At 32.7% G+C, this 21548-nt stretch overlaps 1 protein-coding gene across 1 annotated transcript in view; it reads left to right on the top strand.

The window, feature by feature from the left end:
- LOC134697830 (zonadhesin-like) overlaps nucleotides 1-20585 on the top strand; it is a 103743-nt gene extending 83158 nt beyond the window's left edge. The window contains exons 38-52 of the mRNA XM_063560117.1: nucleotides 457-564; nucleotides 1486-1587; nucleotides 2664-2771; nucleotides 3336-3437; nucleotides 4335-4442; nucleotides 5673-5774; nucleotides 6049-6156; nucleotides 7605-7712; nucleotides 8266-8504; nucleotides 9071-9390; nucleotides 16220-16515; nucleotides 17453-17658; nucleotides 18705-18900; nucleotides 19965-20048; nucleotides 20536-20585. Coding sequence (XP_063416187.1) covers nucleotides 457-564; nucleotides 1486-1587; nucleotides 2664-2771; nucleotides 3336-3437; nucleotides 4335-4442; nucleotides 5673-5774; nucleotides 6049-6156; nucleotides 7605-7712; nucleotides 8266-8504; nucleotides 9071-9390; nucleotides 16220-16515; nucleotides 17453-17658; nucleotides 18705-18900; nucleotides 19965-20048; nucleotides 20536-20540 — 2192 coding nt within the window. The 3' untranslated portion in view covers nucleotides 20541-20585. The remainder of the gene's footprint in view (nucleotides 1-456; nucleotides 565-1485; nucleotides 1588-2663; nucleotides 2772-3335; nucleotides 3438-4334; nucleotides 4443-5672; nucleotides 5775-6048; nucleotides 6157-7604; nucleotides 7713-8265; nucleotides 8505-9070; nucleotides 9391-16219; nucleotides 16516-17452; nucleotides 17659-18704; nucleotides 18901-19964; nucleotides 20049-20535) is intronic.
- Nucleotides 20586-21548: the final 963 nt, after the last annotated feature.

Here is a 21548-nt window from a genome sequence, read left to right as displayed (position 1 = left end):
TGACCAAAAAAAAATACCTTCCCTTGAACCGAAGAGAAATTTTACTCTTAAATATTTTGCAGATTCTGTGCTATGAAAAATTGCTACTGATTACAAGTTCACAAGAAAAGAAAACGTTGTGGTAAATAGTTGGGGAAAAACAATTCAAAAGTATAACCAAAGTTGTCATATTAGGTTATCGTTTCCTTTTTGAGTATCAATCTTTGGGGACAACAGGCTATAGAAATTCTATGTGAAATTGATTTTAAATTTATTTTGGGAATAAATTCATTATTCATTACATTAGGTTATACATGTATTATAATTATTTTGGGAATAAATTCGTTATTCATTACATTAGGTTATACATGTATTATAATTATTTTGGGAATAAATTCGTTATTCATTACAATAGGTTATACATGTATTATAATTACCTGTCAGTTTTGAAATAAACAAATTTGATCTGATTTTCAGATGACAGATTCTGTGATGGTAAGACCTGTGCTGCCAATGCTGATTGTATAGACTTTAAATGCCAGTGTAAAGAACGTTTCCATGGAAATGGATATACTTACTGTGAACGTATGTAGTAACAGATTTATAAACATTTAACATTTAATAACATTTTTCAAGTCACCAGAAATACAGTTTCTTACATTAGTAGAGAAAGCTGACTACAACATATTATCTTAATAAAAAAGTTAATTTATGTTCCAGGTTATATAGGTGTGCATTAATAACACCTGATGAAAAGACTTGACTGTACTTTCTATATGTGATGGACACGAGATGATTTTTAAAGGGAGATTGAACATATTTAAAATCACAATTGTCTTCATTTAACAAGAAAAATCAGTTACATTTGGAGAATTTTTTTTTTTATGCCCCACCTACGATAGTAGAGGGGTCCGTCCATCTGTTCGTCTGTCTGTCCGTTCGTCCCACTTCAGGTTAATGTTTTTGGTCAAGGTTGTTTAAGATGAAGTTGAAGTCCAATCAGCTTGAAACTTAGTACACATGTTCCCTATGGTGTGATCTTTCTTATTATGTTGCCAAATTCAATTTTTTACCCAGTTCACTGTCCATTAAACATGGAAAATGATAGTGCCAGTGCATCTGTGTACTTTGGACACATTCTTGTTAACCTCTAATATTGAGAAAAGAACTGTATATGAGTTATTTGCTCAGTCATGTTGATATATTTTGAAGGCCATGGTTTTATGCCAAGGTCATGAGGTTCCAAAGTAGGAATAAGTCATAAATATAAACAATAATTCAAAAGGTTTTTTTGGGTGTTTTTTTTTTTGGGGGGGGGGGATACAGTGTATGTATAAACCAAGGGAAGATTGGGCAATGTTCTTGATTGCAATGAAAGGAGCTAATATATCAAATTGAATTCTGTAGACAAAAAAATGTCTGGTACAGTTAAAGTTATACATTTATGTTCACTATTCCCTCATTAAAACTTGTAATATATGTTTTTATTATTGATTTTATTTCTAGCCCTTTGCAGTGGTAAAATCTGTGCTAAATATGGATTGTGTATAGATGGATGTTGTACATGTCAGCCAGGTTACCATGGAAATGCTTATGTACTGTGTGAATGTAAGTTATAACTTATAAGATTATCTTTAGTAATCACTCAGTCAGCACTTTCTATATATTGTATTACATCAGGTGATTTTTATGACCAGTATGAATATAGAAAATTCACGGTTAAAACTAAGCTTTTTAAGTGGCTACAATTTATTGTCAGATCAATGCTTAACACAAAATAGGATTGATTGATTGATTGTTGGATGCTTAACATCTAGTGGCAAATGTTTCATGCATTTTCAGGACTATTTTACGACTAAGGAAAGAGCTAACATATCAAATTGGTTGAATTAACCATTGTTCATTCAATACAATTTTCTTTAAGATAAAAGAACACATACCTCAAAATACTGTTTTGAAGAGATATTATCCAAGTTTGTATCATACAACCAATATCAACCTTCAGTTAAAAAATATTTTTTTAGAATGACAAGTTTTTTCATGATGTTTTTGCTCTGAATCATCCATGAAATTTAGCCTAGGCCATAGTTATTATATTTTTAGTTTTACGAAATTTTTTGACAAAACCAATGGGTAGGAGGACGAAAAAAAAAAAAAAAAAAATGCTGCTGCTGATTTTTTTTTTATACCAACCGTCAATATAAAATTTTTTTTTTTTATTTCACCAGGAGAATTTCTACTAGTGTAACAACTATTTTTTTTCTTTCTTGACAAGGTTTGAATTGAAAATCAATGTGCAACAATTTACTTAATCACCAAGAGCATAAATTAGATTCTTTCATGCAGTTATGAACTAAAATTTATTTTTTTGGCATGAAAAACACAGGGTCGGAGGAGAAAAAAAAATAAAAATCAACATTTTTAATTTAATTTTTTTTCCTGTTTGGCAAAAATTAGGGTAGGAGGGTCTGTAAAACTAAAAATAAAAAAACTACGGCCCTAACTTATTTTATTTGAATTTAATCTTTTTGTCAAGTGATATTTTTTTTTTTTTTTTTTTTTAAAGTATAGAATGAGCAGTACTGTTGTTGACAAGTTGCAGTCATCAATTGTAGATTTAAAAAAAAAGTTCTGTTTAGTTTAAAGAGATAAGTAACACAAAATATGCTATATTTTTTTTACAGTGAAGAAGTTTTGTGGAAACAAGACCTGTGCTGAACACTCAGAGTGTTTGAAATATCAATGTCAGTGTAGTAAAGGATATACGGGAAATGGATACAGGAAATGTGACGGTAAGTATAGATATAAGGACGCAATGTTAAGATGACAATACAGAGAATGTCATTATAGGTGATGCTCTAAACTGAAAGCAGATATATGATCAGCATTTCATCTTTTTTGTGACGAAAACTATTAAATTGAACAGCAACACCACAATTGTTAAAACCTAAATTTATGTCAGAATTTTATCCTTCCACTGATACCTAGAACATATTATGGTTATAGATTTTTTTTTAGATTTTTGTTCGAGGGTGAAGTTATTGGGTACCAATTAGCATTATCTGGTGTTCTTGTGTCTTCCACATATGAAGTACATTTTGGAGTACTGTGGATTCATTTATTTTTTTGGGTATCAATTTTAGTGGATTGATAAAATCTTGCATTTTCCTTGATATTTGATTTCGTTGTTTTGTCAAAGCTACAAATAACCCTATGACAAATATTTGCTATGTTGAATATTTAAATTCCTGGTTTACCTGTACCAACATCTCACGAATAATAATGAATCCACAGTATATGAAGTATGTTGAAGTGTTTTTTTGCTTTAATTTCATACAATGCATACTATATTTCAGCTTTGTGTAATGGTAAGAAGTGTGTAAGGAATGCCAAGTGTGTACACAACATGTGTGTATGTGATGAAGGTTACCATGGTGATGGTTACTACAGATGTGAAGGTCAGTAAACATATTGTCCTTTTATTGTCCAAAAGCTGTTAAATATTTTTGGAACTGGTATACTAGAAACTTAAGACAAAAAAAGGAGGAATACTGCTTCAAGAACTTCAGTTTCTTTGTGTTATAAGCAATGATTGAGGAAGAATTCATGCTAGACTTACAGTAGCAGTTCAAATACTTTTGCTTAATACCTAAATTGTTTTTTAGAGTTGTGTTTTATGTTTAAATATCTTCATAACTGGGATTTATATAGCACCACATTCATTCTTCCATTATATTCAAAAGCACATAATTTGTCAGGATTTGAAAGGACTATTGTATAATAACTCATGAAAGTATGAAATTCATTTATGTATATAGATATAGATAGATATGGTATGAGTGCCAATGAGACAACTCTCCATTCAAGTCACAATTGATAAAAGTAAACCATTATAGGTCAGGGTACTGTCTTAAATACAGAGCCTAGACTTACACTGAACAGCATGCTCTAAAGGTTCCCAAAAATTACTAGTTTAAAACCATTCAAACGGGAAAACCAACAGTCTAATTTATATAAAAAACGAGACACAAGAGAGACTTGTGAACCACTTAAACAGATGACAACCACTGAACATCAGATTCCTGACTTGGACAGGTGCAAATATTTGCAGCGGGATAAAAAATTTTAATGGTACCAAACCTTCTCCCTTTTCTGAACAGTAGTATAACATCACAACATAGAAAGACAAACTATAAAATATCAATTGGAATGACTCAACTCAATCAAAAAAAGAAGTGACACAAATAAACACATAATGAACAAATAAATTTGATCTGTGATACAATGTAAATACAGAGTTGATAAAAATAAGGGATAATAATCTACATATTGAAATTTGATTTATTTTAAAATAGCTGATGGATTTTGTGATGGTCATATTTGTTCCAAGAATGCCCAGTGTGACAACTTCTTGTGTAAATGTCAAAAGGGTTACTATGGTGATGGATATACAAGATGTGATCGTATGTATAATGTATTTACTTAAATTTAATTATCACCAAAAAAGTATAAGCTAGTTTACATTTACTGATGTACTAAATATATATGTAGAATTATCACTTTTTTCCTTATGATTCTAGCATCTTATTTGTGTTAGGAATTGGAAAAAATTATGGATTTGATGAAATTGAAATAATGAAGTGAAAGGGGGATATTTTATGAAAAAAATGTATATTATATTTGTATTGAATGATTAATGACAGGAGACGATTTTACAAAATCACCCCTTGAGAGGTATTAAATTACTGTGAAAATACTTTATTCGTGGGGTACCAATTTTCGTGGTTTTCGTGGATGACTTTATCCACGAAGTTAAGTGTCAAAGGAAATAAAACAACCATTGTCAAAATCAAGACATGGAAAGATCCCGATGAAGGGTTGACTTATGATATGATCTAGAGAATATATTGAATAGCCTCGAATCTAAGAATTCTTTAATAGCAGTCACAGAACTACAGCTGCATGCAGAATTATACCCATTTAATCTTTAATAACCTAAACTACAATTTTTGATCTTTTAATTCTCATAAAAATGGTCCTTAATCTGTTGATCACTTTATCTTGGGTTAATTAGTGTTGTCACTACGATTTACACAGGTCAATGTTAACATTGCAATTTCCTTCAATCCAGACTATTTGTAACCTTCTTTCTTAATGCTTTAATTTTTCTATTTTTTTTTTTTTTAGAAAACTTAAAACATGCACGAATTTAAAAACCCACGAACATGTAAATATTGTATAGAATTACCTTAAAACATATGGGGAGATAATTTATATAGAACTACCTTAAAACATATGGGGAGATAATTTGTATACAATTTATACCTTAAAACATATGCTTGATATAAACAAATTTATTTTCACCTTACGTAGGATATATATTTGTTTTAACAATCACTTTGAAAATATACAAACAGAAGTAATATGGAAGAAATAATACACCATCATTGTGAAAGAAATTGCAGATGATAATTGTGTACAAATTCTTCAACAATATTTGGATGTATAGTAGATCTTTTAAGAAATGTTAGATATGTATAAAAAGATGCTGTGTTAATAAATAACTAAAATAAACCCTTTCTGTAGAAACAAAACATTGCACACAACCTTTCCTTTTTTTTAATTTGTACTTAGTGAAATGACTGATTGAGATTGATGCATAAAATTTATATTCTTTTATGCTTCAATTCCAGCTTTCTGTGGTGGTAAACTATGTGTAGAAAATGCTCATTGTGTGGCAGGCAGGTGCAGTTGTCATACTGGTTTTCATGGCAACCCATTCTTTAAATGTGAACGTAAGTAAAATTTAGAAAATATTATGAACTACAGAGTTATAATTTTTAAACATAAGTATTCTAAAATGTCTTTGGATACAACCTCATTGAACTGGTTCAATTACAGCAAGTTCTGTCAAAGATGAGCCATGTATTTATTACTTTAAATGCTATGAATATTAAAATTTTGTTGAATTTATCCTGATGCAATTGAGGCAAAAAAAAATATATTACACAAATATTCCAAGCAATTGCAGGCTTCAATGGAATTAAATTTAATTATTGATTTTTTCAGCTTTGGATTATTGTGGAGGAAAGAGATGTCACATGAACGCCATGTGTGAGGATTATAAATGTAAATGTAGAAAAGGTTACCATGGAGATGGATATTATTTCTGTGATCGTAAGTACAAAAAATTCAACTAAAAATTATCAAAACAGAAAAGAGATAAAAAGCATGTTTGATGCATTTTAATATTGAATTTTATAGTATTGTGTCTATAAGATTGATATCTGATCTAAAATATGTTCATATGTATATTTGACTTAATTTAAGAATGCTAACTGCCATCATGCTATGTTTTAGAATTTAGAAAACAAAGAACACATGTGACATAAATATTTGTTTCAAGGATTATAAATGAGGTTATATCAAGTGGTGTTTTTATTTGATACCAGGGCTTCCAAAAATTTTCTGAGCCAGCCGGACATTTTATATCTGATCCGAATTTTAATCCCCAAGACTAAGTCACAAAAGGCAATTATGGTAATCAGATGGCCATCCCAATGATTGACATTAGATTAAAAACGATATTAAACTTTACTTTGATATGAATTTGATGTTCTGACATAAACTGTTAAAATTGGGATTGCATCATTCAAAGTGTGCACATCAGCGTGCTCATATCTGCATTAGACTCTTGAATTGTGCAAAATGACGTTGTCAAGAACTTTATTTTCGTTTTTTAAAGTCACATTTTTCAAAACCGGATGTTGACTTGACAATGGTAAAACATGGACCATAAAGGGATACATAAAATCCGTGTACGTTTACATAGCACGACTGAGCGAAGAAGCTCTTTCCACGTTATTTCTTCAACAAAATACTTGAAATGAACGTTAGGTACAGGTATCAATGATAGTTTTAGAATTTTGAAGAAATGTAGGATGCATAATTGAATTTCCCACCTCTGCACATGCGCACACGTGTTCTTGTTCATACAACGTAGTTCTGACGATTTTTTCATGTTAAACCTTTTTAAAATGTTTCAAGAAATCAAGTTTATAAATGTATTTATTATGAATTTGATCTTTTGGACTAAATCAATTTGATACAAACCGCTGAAATGTTCGAAAGTAACAACTAATTAGCCTTGATTAAAATTAGAAAGTATTGAAGTAAGGGTTGTTTTGATAGTAATTAATCAACATGTCACTTTTATGACCGGAAATATATGGCTGTTAAAGGCAAAATGTTGGGGCAAAAAGATCGTGAATTATATTAAAATGACCGAAAAAGCCTTGAAAAATAAAAAGTATATGACCGTTTCATGCTTTTCCCATCCGTCATTTACCGGACATTATACAAATGACTGGAATATATGACCGTTTTGGAAGCCCTGTTGGATACATACTCTTTTGAGACAAAATTGTTGGAAAATTGATTGCATGTACTCTTATTCCAGGAACAATCAATTTGCAGTAATAAACAATTATTTACAAAAATGAAATTGTCAATAAGTCATGATTTTTCATCTATCAAAGATTTTTTCTTGTTATTTGAAGAATTTTTCAATTGATTAAATATGAAATAAGAAGTTCAAGTGTTTTACTGAATATTTTATTTTACAGCTGAAGGGTTCTGTAAAGGTGTGAAATGTGCTCAAAACTCAGAATGTGTTGATGGTCGCTGTGTGTGTAGAGGAGGATTTGTAGGGGACGGACATAGAAAATGTGAACGTGAGTATAAAGTTTGAACTTAAATTGTCTACACTTTGTTATGGGTCTGCTTAAGCCATATGAAAATCTTGGTCTAGAAAGTTCAAAATAAAATATTTTTCATGGATACTTTGAAATTTGTGGACTTGAAAAAGTTTGCTTACAAACCGGTTAAAAATTAGTATCCAATAAATAGTAATAATTATGAATACTTAATAATTTTTATCATATCCATGTTGCTCAAAAAACTTTGTATTTGTGAAGATATGAATTATAATATACATGTTTATAATCTATACATGTAGGAAATATTTCTATGATCTGATAAGATGTCTACCTAGGATACAAAGAAAATTTGAGACATAGCCGATCTAGTGTCTTCTTAGCAATACTAAATTATTCTTAACCTAAACCTAACCATAACCCATTCCGTATCCAATCCAAACACTAGCACTAAAACCACACCATTACCTAACCATAACCATAAATGAACACTGACTCTAAATTATAAGAACCCCTTAAGGAAAAAAAGGCAATTTTGTATATTTATCTTTATTGTTTCTTTCATTAATAGGCAAATGTATCTGCTCAGCCTTTAGTAATGCCTACATCAAGACTTATGATGGACAGTTCATTTATCACAATGGAGCCTGCAGATATACTCTAACTAAATCGACAAGATTCCCTGATCCTTGTGCCTTTCACATTGATGTCACTATGAGAAGTGATGACTATGGGGCATCTAAGATTAAGGCTGTTGTAGTGGAAATATTTCACCGTAGAATACAGCTTGGGCCTGGCTACAATATTTATGTAAGTTTCATATCAATATATTGCTAAAAAAATATCCCAAACAAATTACATTGTCAACGATCAATATTTAGAAATTAAGGCACGATAAAACCTGCTAGAGATTTTACTGACTCATGCAATCTACCACTTTGATGCAACATCTTTTGTGACGTTCATTTTGATTGGATATAAATGTCACAAGTTTTCATGGCATCAATTCACAAACTATGTTTTACAGATTTTAAATGTATTTTTTCACATTGTTTTATTATAGTTTCATTAGAATAGAGATAACAATATTGTATTTCAAGCTCAAACGGCATCAAGCAAGGATTTGCGACAATCAAATCACGAATTGATGCCGTTGGAGGTTAAAATACAATAAATTTATCTCCTAAATCTACTACAATATTCATGCAATAATTCTACATAAGAGCTTTTTGACTTTTGTATTATACTGGACACATACAGTATTCCATTGCAACAAATTTTATAATTACTTTTATTAACTTCTCCCTTCTAACCTTTATATGTCATTGTGTTTATTCAAAAGTACCATGTCAAATTTTTGTTCATTTCTCTTTCAGGAAAATGGTTATCTACATTATTTACCGCTATCATTACACAGTCAACAGATACATATAAGATACACGGGTAACTGGTTACTCTTGACAACGACCTGTGGGTTACACGTATGGTGGAATGGTGACTCATCTGTGATGGTTCAAGCCTCTAATGCATGTAGTAGTCACCTGACTGGTCTATGTGGCAACTGTAATGGGAAATATGTTGATGATTTTATTACACGGCATGGAAGTGACGTATCAGGGTATCCAGCAGTCAAGAGAGATCTAGAAATCATCAAGAGTTATATCGTCACTATGAATGGACAACCAATCAATATGCAGTATGTATTCTTATCTTTGGAAAGATTGAAAGAAAGTTATTTAACAAATGATAAAAATATTTAATAAAAAACACAGTATTCCATTTCAACAAATGTATCAATCACTTATTCACTTCTCATTTTTTAACTACATTTTCTCATTGTTTTGTTAATGTCCTATATTTTTCTTACTTCATACTTTGATAGTTCTTACTTCATACTTTGATAAGTTTTTCAGTCACTAGAAGGTCAATTCAAATTGACATTGAAATCTAGATGAAATTTCTTTAATTTTTGTTTTTTTATTTTTAACAATACATACATTTAGTGGGTTATTTTTGCGGGGTGTAAATTTCGATTATTTTCGATAGAACAAAAATCTTCAAAATAAATTCCGCCAAATTAAAAGTGAACACGCAAGGTATTGATAAAAATTGTGAATCCACCAAAATATTTTGTATACTGTGGAGGTTAAAAGTAGGATATTTTCGCTAATATAAACAAATACGTCTGTTCAGCCATAACTTTTAATAACAACTCCAAGAGCCCACGGCGACGTCACTGAAGTCGCCAACGTTGCCAATGGTAATGTACAAAAGATCTACAAACTTAGGAACGTCGTAATCCCGCGGTAATCTCGACATACTGCCTGGGGGCCGCAAAAAGTGCAAATTATCTTAAATTTCACATTAACTGTCCATATTTGTAAATAAATCAAATTAAAAAAGTCTCTATCTCCATGAATGAACTAAATTGAATTAACTGAGTTCTTGTTCACATAAATGAAAAATTTGAATTAACTTTGAAAGTCCTTTTGAAAATTGTTAATCTTCTTCATCATTTTCGTCTACATTGGTTGTCCACTTTCATATCCTCTCCCGGGCCTTGATGCTCGCATTTCGTTTCGGTCTAGTACTTCTTTGCGTTGTGTCTTGATGTTGCTCGTCAGTGTGATCGCTTGTAACATCGGAATGTGTCCCCAATACTTCCAACGGAAATAGTTTAACGATCGGTCGGGAAGTCTCACCATTGCTTGTCTGTATCCGTGCTGCTCGCACATGTCCATCATTGCCTCTGATAAGTTCATTAACTATACCTAGTTTCCAATTGACTCTAGGCGATTCATTATGTATTTGAACTATGTCTCCAATTTGAATAGATTGTTCGTTTTTTCCTTAAGTTTTGTGAAATTCACGCAATGAAGTTAAGTATTCGGACTTCCATCTGGTCCAGAAGTGTTGTATTAATAAAGTTTGTCTTTGTGCACATTTGTTGAGTTCTTTGTGGTTCATATAGGTTGGATCGTTGAATTCCTCTATGTCTATTTGCGGATATGGCAGTGTTGATATTCTTCTACCATACAAAAGATGAGCTGGGGTTAACGTCTCGCAATCTCTGATATCTGATGAAAAATATGTAAGTGGCTTGTCATTTAAAATTCTTTCTATTTCTGTCACGACAGTCTGTAGAGTTTCCATACTAACTTGAGTTCGTCCAAGTGTCTTTTTCAAGCTTGTCTTTGTTAGCGCAATAAGTCTCTCCCAGAATCCACCATACCACGGTGCGCATTTTGGTATGAATTTCCATTCTATTCCTCGTGTAGACAACGTTTCTTTTAGTGTTGCCTATTCACATAATCTTTTTAGTTCCTCTGCTCCTGCGATGAAAGTAGTTGCATTATCTAATATAAGTGTCTTAGGTATTGATTTGCAGCTTACGAAACGCCTAAAAGCTTGAACAAACGAATGTTCGGTTAGGTTTGGTACCACCTCTAGATGAACGGCTCTGGTAGAAGCGCAGGTAAACAGGCATATATATGCTTTTGTTAAAATTCTATTTTCGTCTCTTACAAGTAATGCTCCTGTAAAGTCCACTCCAGTGACTGTAAAGGGGGGTGCTTCCTGTAATCTGATTTTTGGTAAAGGTGGTGGGTCTGGTGCAACGTACGATTTTCCATTCACTTTGCGGCAAATAACGCATTTGTGGAGTAATTTCTTTGCATACTGTCCAATAGGTTATTTGCGGCAAATAACGCATTTGCGGAGTAATTTCTTTGCATACTGTCAAATAGTTGGTATCCAAAACGTTTGTCTAATATAGGTGACTGTAGCATTCATTCCACTATGAAGTAACTTTTCGTGTGCGTCCAATACAATTAGTCTAGTTAACGGATGATTTGACGGTATAAGGTACAGAAATTTCGCTGATTCTGGTATTGGTGCGTTGTGTATTCTCCCGTTACATCTAATAAGACCGGTTTCGTCTAAGAAAAGTCCCAATTGTCGGACTCTGGGTACTTTATTTGTGTTTCTGTGTTGTGCTCCTCTCAGATATGACATTTCATCTGTATACGTAGACTCTTGACAATCTAGAATCCAAGTATTTACTGCTGTTTGAATTTCATTTACCTCCTGTGGTCCGCTTTTTCTGGAAATCCTATCCCGTCTACAGTTGCGTATAAAACGGATGACATACGCGGTAATACGTAATAACTTCATGTAAGATCCATAGTTCGAAATATCCAATATGTTTTTTATACTGCTTAGACTATTTTGGTGCGTCATATTCAAGTTGTCCAATTCCTCTTCATTTTCTCTGTCATCTACCAGTGACGTCAAAACGGTGTTTGTTGAGCTGTTTAGTTCTGGCCATTTTGTACTATCTGTTAACCAATGTGGTCCTTTCCACCAAAGTATACTCTGGTCAAATTGTTCAATTGTAAGTCCTCTTGTTAGAAGATCTGCCGGGTTGTTATCAGTAGGGCAATATCGACATTTGTATGGATGCGCCAATTCTGTTATTTCCTTCACTCAATTAGCTATAAAACGTTTCAAAGTCTTCGTAGATGTTAGCCAATGAAGAACGATGCTGCTATCTGACCAAAATACAATTTTTGGATAATTAAGTGTTGAATGAAGATGTGCAGCTAGTCGTGCGCCGATGATTGCTGCCATAAGTTCAAGTTGTGGGAGGGTTAAGCATTTGACTGGTGCTACTCTGGTTTTCGCCATTACTAAAGTTGTTTCGTTTTCGTTACTCAAATAAGCTGCTGCGCCGTACGCCTTTGGACTTGCGTCTGTAAATACATGAAGTACTAATTCTGTTGATGTTGATGGCTTGCTAAAATAATATCGAGGAATAGTGAATTGTATTGCCTTTTCCAAATCTTTGGTCAAATCTATCCACGTAGTCTTTAAATTATCTGGTATAAGTTCGTCCCAATCTAATCCATATTTCCATAACTCTTGTATCAGGATTTTTGCTCTAATTGTAATCGGACTAAGTAAGCCTAGTGGGTCATAAATCTTTGAAGAATATTTCAAAACTTCTCGTTTAGTTACATGTTGAAGTAGTTCCGGTGTAGGAATATCATGCTTAGGGTAAAAAATCTCGTTGCTACGACTGTTCCACAACATTCCAAGTATTTTGGTATACTTATCCGTATCTAGGACGTTTTCTTCTTTAGCTAATTCTAGTAATTTAGCACTGTTTGAACTCCATGATCTCAAGTTGAATCCAGCTCCAGCCATCAAGCTTCTTGCTTCTTTGAAATACGTAAGTAAATCTTCCTCTTTGTTCATACTAGACAATATGTTATCAACGTAAATATCTCTTTCTAGAATTTTAGCTGTTTCACTGTTTCCGAATTGTTTCAAATGTTTCTGTATTGTGGCGTTGAGTATAAAGGGCGAAGACGTCGCTCCAAATAACACTGCTTTGAACCTATAAGTTTTCAGCTGACTTCCTGGATTTGTAGGGTCACTAAGCCATAAAAATCGGGTAACATCTCTATCTTCTTCGCTCAATCCAACATGTAAGAAAGCTTTCTCAATATCAGTACATGTAGCAAACTGGTTGGCTCTAAACTGTACTAGGAGTTTTGTCAAATCATTTAATTTTGGTGGTGTGTCCATAAGACAATCATTTAGACTTGGATGACTTGGTGATTGACGACAACTGCAGTCGTATACTATTCGCATAGGAGTTGTGCTAGATTCCTTGTGTATAGGGTGGTGTGGAATGTAATGAATTTTCCCGCCTTTTTGTTCATTTTCATCTACTGTCTCAACAAATCCTCTGCGTTCCTGTTCGGCGATTATATCTCCATACTTCTTTAGTAGTTTAGGATCTCGACTAAGTTTCTTAATAACGTTCTCTGTTCTTCTTCTTGTGACTGTATAGTTTGATGGTAGTTTGTCATGTTCCTGTTTCCATGGCAACTTTGCAAAGTATTTATTACCTCTGAGTTCAATCGAAGTGTCTTGATATGTTTCCAAAAAATCTGTATCCTCTTCGTCTGTTTCCTTGAGTTAATACCAATCGATTCCAATCTCCAAAATGTTTCTATATCATGCTCTTCCGTTTTATGAGAAATAAGAATATTAAAAATGCTAGTACCCATCAATGAGTTATCCCTCTTGTCGCTTACTGGACCGGAAAGTAAAAAACCTAACTTTGACCTCACGGCGGTTGGACCATTTCCCCGTATGACTTCATCCTCGACTAAGTCCCAGTAGTAGTCAGCTCCGATCAATAACGATATTTCGAAAGACTCTTCCTGTGTTACCGGATGTGCTAACTTAAGTCCCCGTAAATAATTCAGTCCTCTGTTGATGTGGCGAATATTGTTCTGCAAAGGTACGGCAATCATTGGTACAATTAGAACGTTTATCGGTATTTTCTGTCCTGCATCTGTTTCTACGAACTCTGTCGATTTATCTAAATGTCTTACGTTTTTCTTTCTATCTCCAAATGATGATAACTGTAGAATTTCAGTTCCCTCTGACTGTAAATTAAGTTTTCTTGCTAAATCTTCGGTCACAAATGATCTCTGTGCTCCCTCGTCAAAAAGTATATGGGTATCTCTACATGAGTGGTGCTACTGCAGTTTTTAAAAGAACATTTGTACGTACCTCGACTGACGATGAGTATAAAATTGATGTGTCATCTTCCTTCTGATTCGTGTCATTTACCAAATGTACAGATGTCTGATTAGCTTGTCCATTGTTACCATGAAAATTCATATGCTGTTGGCTGTAATTTGTATTTTGCACGCTTTGTCTACTTCTGTCATTATCGTAGTTCTTGTTGTTAAATTGGCGTACAGTACACAGACTTGTGTGATGTCTTTTGTTGCAATTTCGGCATAAGTGTTTTGACTTACATTCATGTATACGATGTGTTCCAAGGCAGTTGAAACACAATTTCTCCCGTTTTACAATGTTCATACGTGCTGCTGGATCCGATATGTTCGTGTAATGCGCTGTTGTGTGTACATCGCGGCAGAATACACAAGGTTTGGTATCTAAATTCTGGCGTATATGTCTTGTATTTAGAGCTTGATTTTGGCGGGGTTTTGTTGATTTAGTTCCAGTAAAGAAAGATGATGTACTTGGTAAATTGTCAGAAGTTTCAGTGTCTTGTCCCACGTCAATTATGTTTATCTCATTGCAAATACTTTTCCGGAGGTCTCGTAATAACCAGTTTTCTGTTCCATGTTCACGGGAAAGGTTTTTTTTAATTTCTCCCGGTAATTTTTTCAAACTAATTGGTACAAGTAATGTTCCATACGAGTCTTGTGACTGGCCCAAAGATTCTAGCCCTCTGACGCAAGTTTCCATTTGATCATAGAATTGTCTCAAACTAATAAGATGGTTTCGTGGTGATGGAATGTCTAATAATGCTTGTATGTATGCTTGCGTGATTTTGTGTGTTTGTCCGAATCTTTCCTTCAATAAAATAATGGCGTCCGCATAGTTTGCATTGGTGAGCGCAAAACCAGCTATGATGCGTAAAGCTTCATTTTGTAACTGCGCTTTGAGGTAATTAAATTTCTGGACACCTGTCAATGAAGGGTTTAAATGTATGGCGCATTCATACGAATCCCAGAAAGTTTGCCACTCTAATATATTCCCTGTGAATATCGGAAGTGAGAGTTTGGGTAAGTAGTGATTCTGACTGCTTGCGGATGTATACGGATTTAAATTAGTACTCATTGTGTTGCTAGCTTGAGAGAACGGATTTTGTGACGACTGCGTGCATGAGTTTTCTGTGAGGTTTGCTGAGACAAACGGTTGAGAGTCAACATTTAATATTTGGGATGAAGTTTCACTCTGACGTGTCTTAGGTGTGGTATGAGTATCTCTAACAAAATTTCTTATGTGTCTGATTTTGGTTTCTAACGTAATACAATACTCATCTGAATCTAGAATTTCACTTTCAATATCTTCTGCTTCCGCTAGCTGGAGTATCTGCTCGTTCAAATTGTTCAATATCTTTTGCTTCTGAAGAAGGTTTTCAAATGTTGCGGTCAACTCTTCTGGATCGAAATCTGTTTCTTGCTTCGCTGCATCTATCTTCCGAAAAAGTTTTGTAACAGCACTTCTGTTCCTGGATCTTATCGCTTTGAGCTTGCTTAAATCCTGGTCACGGCACCATAAATGTGGAGGTTAAAAGTAGGATATTTTCCCTAATATAAACAAATACGTCTGTTCAGCCATAACTTTTAATAACAACTCCAAGAGCCCACGGCGACGTCACTGAAGTCGCCAACGTCGCCAATGGTAATGTACAAAAGATCTACAAACTTAGGAACGTCGTAATCCCGCGGTAATCTCGACATATACTTTATTCATGGAAAATTTTGAATTAACACCTGTAAAATTAACCGGTTATACGGTAGCACTCATATTAGCTTTCTATAAATAAATTTATAGTTTAGGAAGCTTGTGTTATCCATACTTACTTTTTACCTGCATTGAATAGAACCAATAAAATGAACTGTAGTTTAAAATTGTTTTGTTTCTCTTAAGAAACAATATTTTCACAATTAATTATATATTTTTCTCAGGTGTATTGGTACCTTAAAGAAAAGTGCCAAATGTACCTTGACCCAGGAATCCTATGTAGCTGATGCAAGAATATGTGGTTACATGAAAGTACAGAATGAGCATACCCCATTCAGAAAGTGTAACCATCTGTATCCAAACTTAGCCAGGATGATGTATGACGCCTGTCGTAGAGACGTTTGTATGAACTTTGGCAATGATGCTTTAGTACAAAAGAGGGCATGTGTTTATGTCCAACAGATGGCCATGGAATGTCTACAAAGAGGTATACTGGTGAAGAATTTTAGATATCACTGTGGTAAGTATTTTTAACTCTTTTTCTTTATTTTTTCTTTATTTTCAATAGTCAGGATTTAACATCACCCTTACAGCACCACCTGACTAAGGTTGTACAGGGTTTCAAATATTTAACAACATAGGAATATTGTTTTATCAAGATTTACACAATCGAAAATCTCTTTTTTTTGAAAATCTCTTTTTTTTTCTCTCTCTCTCTCTCTCTCTCTCTCTCTCTCTCTCTCTCTCTCTCTCTTTCTGAGACTCTTTCTCTTTTTTTCTTTCTCTCTTTTTTCTCAATCTCTTCATATAGAAATATCTACAATATATAAATAGAAATATCTACAATATATAATAGGAAAAAAAAGTTTGCATGTACTATGCATACATTACATGTTGTTTGCTCTGTTCCATAAATAGGTGAAAAAGATATATATTGATATAGATTTAGGTATTTTTAACTTGACAGAGCTCTTTCCATATTTGTCTTTAGATCATCCAGAACTGTTATGTCACCATTAACATTATACAAGAATCATATATGGGATTAATACTGCCTGAAATGAGATAGAAAATGATAAAAAAATTATCAGATGTATCTATAACACTGTACCCTCAATCCATAATCCATACACAATATTACTTTTCACTATATGTTTTGGGCACAAATTTAAATGAACAACGGAGAAGGAGTTAAATAAAGGCTTGTCCCCCCCCCTAAAAAAAATAAATAATAAAATAATGATTCCACAGTAAATTATTCAAAAGTTACTAAAATTGACAACAAGATATGAAAATCACACTGATTATTTTTTAAAATAGATTCAATGATGGATCCTTTCATTGTATTTTACAGTGAGCTGTGCATGATCATGTTTATGCACCCGGTGCACTGCAACCTTTATGTACAGGATTGACTGTCAACCATGTCTGTATTAACTTTTTAAATACTATTTCAGGTATGAAGTGTCCTCTAAACTCTGTATACAGTTCAGAAGTTACAGCATGCCCTGCTGACTGCATGGATAGAACACCCACCACATGTGATAGTGGCTTGCCATTCTCTGAAGGGTGTACTTGTAAGGCAGGATACTACAGGAGTGGACATGAGTGTGTACCAGCTAGTCAATGTGGTTGTTATTGTCCAGACAGACATTATATACCTGTAAGTACATGGATGACACACCCTCGCCAAAATATTTCCATATCTTGGTCACGGCACCAGTTGCATAAACCAAACATACCATAGGAATTTGTCTGTCTATTTATTAAACATTAATGCATGCCTTATAAGGTTTTTTGACAAAAAGCTTTCATATTTTGTAGGCTTTGTGTTTATCAAATATTGGCTGTGAATGATCAACAGCTATGATCAATCTTTGTTAACAAAAATTCTCATAGAACAAGAAGAACTTAAACTTTATAGTCAGCTAATAATGTATTCTTCATAATTGATGTAAATATTTCGTTCAGAATATTTAAGTTCACAGAATATTTGTTTTAATATAAAAAAAATTGCATACCTTCAAAATGTCCTGATGACTGTTACCTTGTAAAAAATCACCCTTAGTGTGTTGGTCTTATACAGATCATGATTCAAATTCTGTAGCATAAACATGTTTTTCATCCTGAATATGCATATTATTTGCCACTGAACATTTAAAAGTCCTCCATCATCATCATATCATTAAAATGATTTTTAAATTAGGTTTTCTACAATATCTCACAGATTATACAGAATATTGATATTGAATTGTTTGACATGTTTTGAACTTTAATTGGAATTGGTTAGCAAACTTTCCAGTGAATTTGAATCTCTGGTAACTTTATTTACCTTCCATCACATTTTGAATTCAAGAAGTTACTTCCAAAAATATTTCAAATAGTAAAAAAAATACTTTTTCAACAAAGCTCAATTTGATAAATTTTAAGAATCATAGAAACAAATTAAGAAAAAAAATAGATTAAGGATGACTTTGTTATAAACGTTTTCACAGTTAAAGCTTATTTTTTAGTCAAAGTTTTAAATATAGATTTGTATATGGTTTAAGTTTAACCATGTAAGTTCCTGTCCTATTTGAAAATAAGGAGAAGTGATATAATTGCCAATGAGCAGACTATCTACCAGATTGTAAATGACAAAGAATGAATCAATTCTATATAGATCACTATCATTTGTAATTCCACAATTTAACTTTTTTTATGTGATAGCTGGCTAAGTCCTATACAACAGAGGATTGTTCTGAGACAGTGAAGTGTCAGATGGTCCATGAGAGACCAGAGTTCAGACATACACAGATAGGAGTGCAATGCCATCGTAATGCTACATGTAGTTTGAAGGATGGCATACCTGCATGTATGTGTTTAGGAGGGCTGGTGGGTGATGGGTACAAAGTCTGCCAACAGAGTAGGTACCAAGTCATCTGATAAGTTAGATAGAATTACTGTAAACCAACTTATTTTCGCAGATACTTTATTTCGCGTTTACCCTTTCTTGACCACTTTGCGGTTACTTAATTTCGCGATTTTCTGATTTTCCTGATGAAGTTTAATAAGGAAAAAACCAAGGTTTACATATTCACGACAATTTATATTCGCGTTATTTTCTACTTGCGAAAGTCGCCAAAATAAATCGCTCGCGAAAATAAGTTGGTCCACAGTACTTGTTTATAGAATGACAGCACTCATAAAATTTGTATGTGCAAACATTTAAAGATTAAAGCATGCATCCTTTTAATTGATGACTAAGATTCATAAGCAATATACAAAAATAAATATTTCAAAATTAATAATGGCATACTCCATAGAATAACTTGTTTATACAATACACATAAAATTTAAATGATTAACATTTATAACACATGCATACCTGTAACTTATGATTAATCAGCAGTTGAAAATATAAAAATGTTGAAAGTATAAAGGTATAGAACTTGAACATTCAAAACACATGAAAAAAACCAATTCATTATGACCAGTAAAATTGTCAAAAGATCTTTTTTCAATCAATCCTTATTCATAATCTGAATTATGGGGATTTCATTGTTTGTACCCAAAAATGAAAAACATCGCAATTTATAGGTTGAATTTTAGAATAATTCTTAGCAGTCACAGGTTGTAGTGTACAGTACACTGTTACTAATAAATTTGAGACGAAGACTTCAAATTACACAGTGCTTCAGATACACAAATTGACATACACAGAAAATTGATATTTTTCTCTGATTGGCATACAGATTGAAAATAAGTCTATTTCGATCTATGCCATCAAATAATAAGTGTGTTTTTATAGTGACAGACAAACAAGAAATTCAAATATTGAAGGAGTTGTGATACCTAGTGGTATATAAACATCACTGCATTTCAATAATTGTCAATATATCTTGTCTATTTTCTGAGCCTTCTCTTGAGACTGGCACATGATTTTAAACTAGAAGTACAATTAATATTTGACCTTTGTATTTATTTCAGAAATATTGCCTTCAATAAGGTCAAGTAGTAACCATTTAATTGGACACGATGTAAATCATAAATTTTTTAGCAAAGTATTTTATGGTAAGTTTTCATCATTGAGGTTCCTTGTGTATGATATATTACACAATTACACAGTAATTTATAAGTGGGGTAAAAGAAAGAAAGGAAAAAAGAAATATTGGGGAGAACAGTCATTTCTCTTATTTAATTTATAGTAATCATGATTAAAGCAGTGTATAGTGTTGAGAAATTAATTTAATAAAGAATTGGTCTATTTAACTGAGTTGACAAAGAATTTCATTTCGAGGTCTATGTGATAAAATGAATAAATGTACCTCCAAATGGGATTTAATGTTATTGCTAAACTTGGGGCTTTTTTTTCTCTAATCTGTGCTTCACCCATCCATTAGATTTTTCATTGCTAGAGGTTAGTATAAACATGCAATAAAATCATCAAATTATCATTTATGCACCTGTTACATTTTATAAAATAAATGTTTTAAAACTTGAATGATATTTTTAAAATATTTTCTTTATATTTGATACACTGTTTTTTCTCTCATTACAGGTTGATTCTGCTGGCGAGGGATATTTTGTACCAAATGTGATAATAAAAAATGTCACTGATTTTAGAGTTGTTTCTGCGTTTCTTTCCCGTCAACTTAAGAGTAGAATACTTGTTTCACTTCATTCTTCTCTTAAGTTGAGTTTAAAGAGTTTTTTTGGCATTATAAAGGCTAAAGCCAAAAGAACAGGCAAACTTTAATGAGAAAGGAGTAGGTCCAGTAAGACCACTTTTTGGCCCCAAAATATAGCAGTTTTACAAAATTGTTAAAATGTAATCCTTTAGTTACTTATTTGACAGTATAAAGCTTCTGCTACATAAATATGGCCTGTTTTTGACAATACACTGCACATATATCAGGTACTAGCACCATTAGGTCATGCTAAATAACTGAAATCTTCACAATTCTAGCATTTTAATTAATTTTTAGACGGTTTTCGTGTAAAACAAAAGTGGCTGCATTTGTGTTCATCCTTAATATTGAAATGTAAGTTGTATTTAATGGTAATACATAACGTATATAAAGGTTGAGGATGAACACGGATGCGGCCACTTTCATTTCTGACAAAAACCATCTGAAAAGTGATATTTTTCGGCATATTTGGAAGGTTTTTACATATTTGAGCTTGAATCATATCGTTTTTTTAAAATGACTAAAGCAGTTAAAATCTTTCACAAAAAGTTATTGAATCAAATGAAATAGCCACTTAAGTGTTTTAAAAGTGATCAAAATTTTTCGTTAGATAAGCAGTTGAAATCTTTCACAAAAATTTATTGAATCAAATGAAATAGCCACTTAAGTGTTTTAAAAGTGATCAAAATTTTTCGTTAGATAAACCTGAAATTTGAGACCAAAATCAGCCCTTACCGGACCTACTCCTTTACACACAGAGGTCTCTGGCATAGGGCATCACCTTTCACAAAAGTCTTTGGATATCTTGCTCAGCTTCTGTGTAAGAAATTGTGAATTCAATCCATAATCTAGAGGAATGTAGTACTAACAAAATTGGTAATTT

This window comes from Mytilus trossulus, chromosome 14 (genome assembly GCF_036588685.1).
Source record: "Mytilus trossulus isolate FHL-02 chromosome 14, PNRI_Mtr1.1.1.hap1, whole genome shotgun sequence".
Classification (NCBI taxonomy): Eukaryota; Metazoa; Mollusca; class Bivalvia; order Mytilida; family Mytilidae; genus Mytilus; species Mytilus trossulus.
Note: the sequence above shows the minus strand (reverse complement) of the source record. Positions and strands in the feature narration are given on the sequence as shown.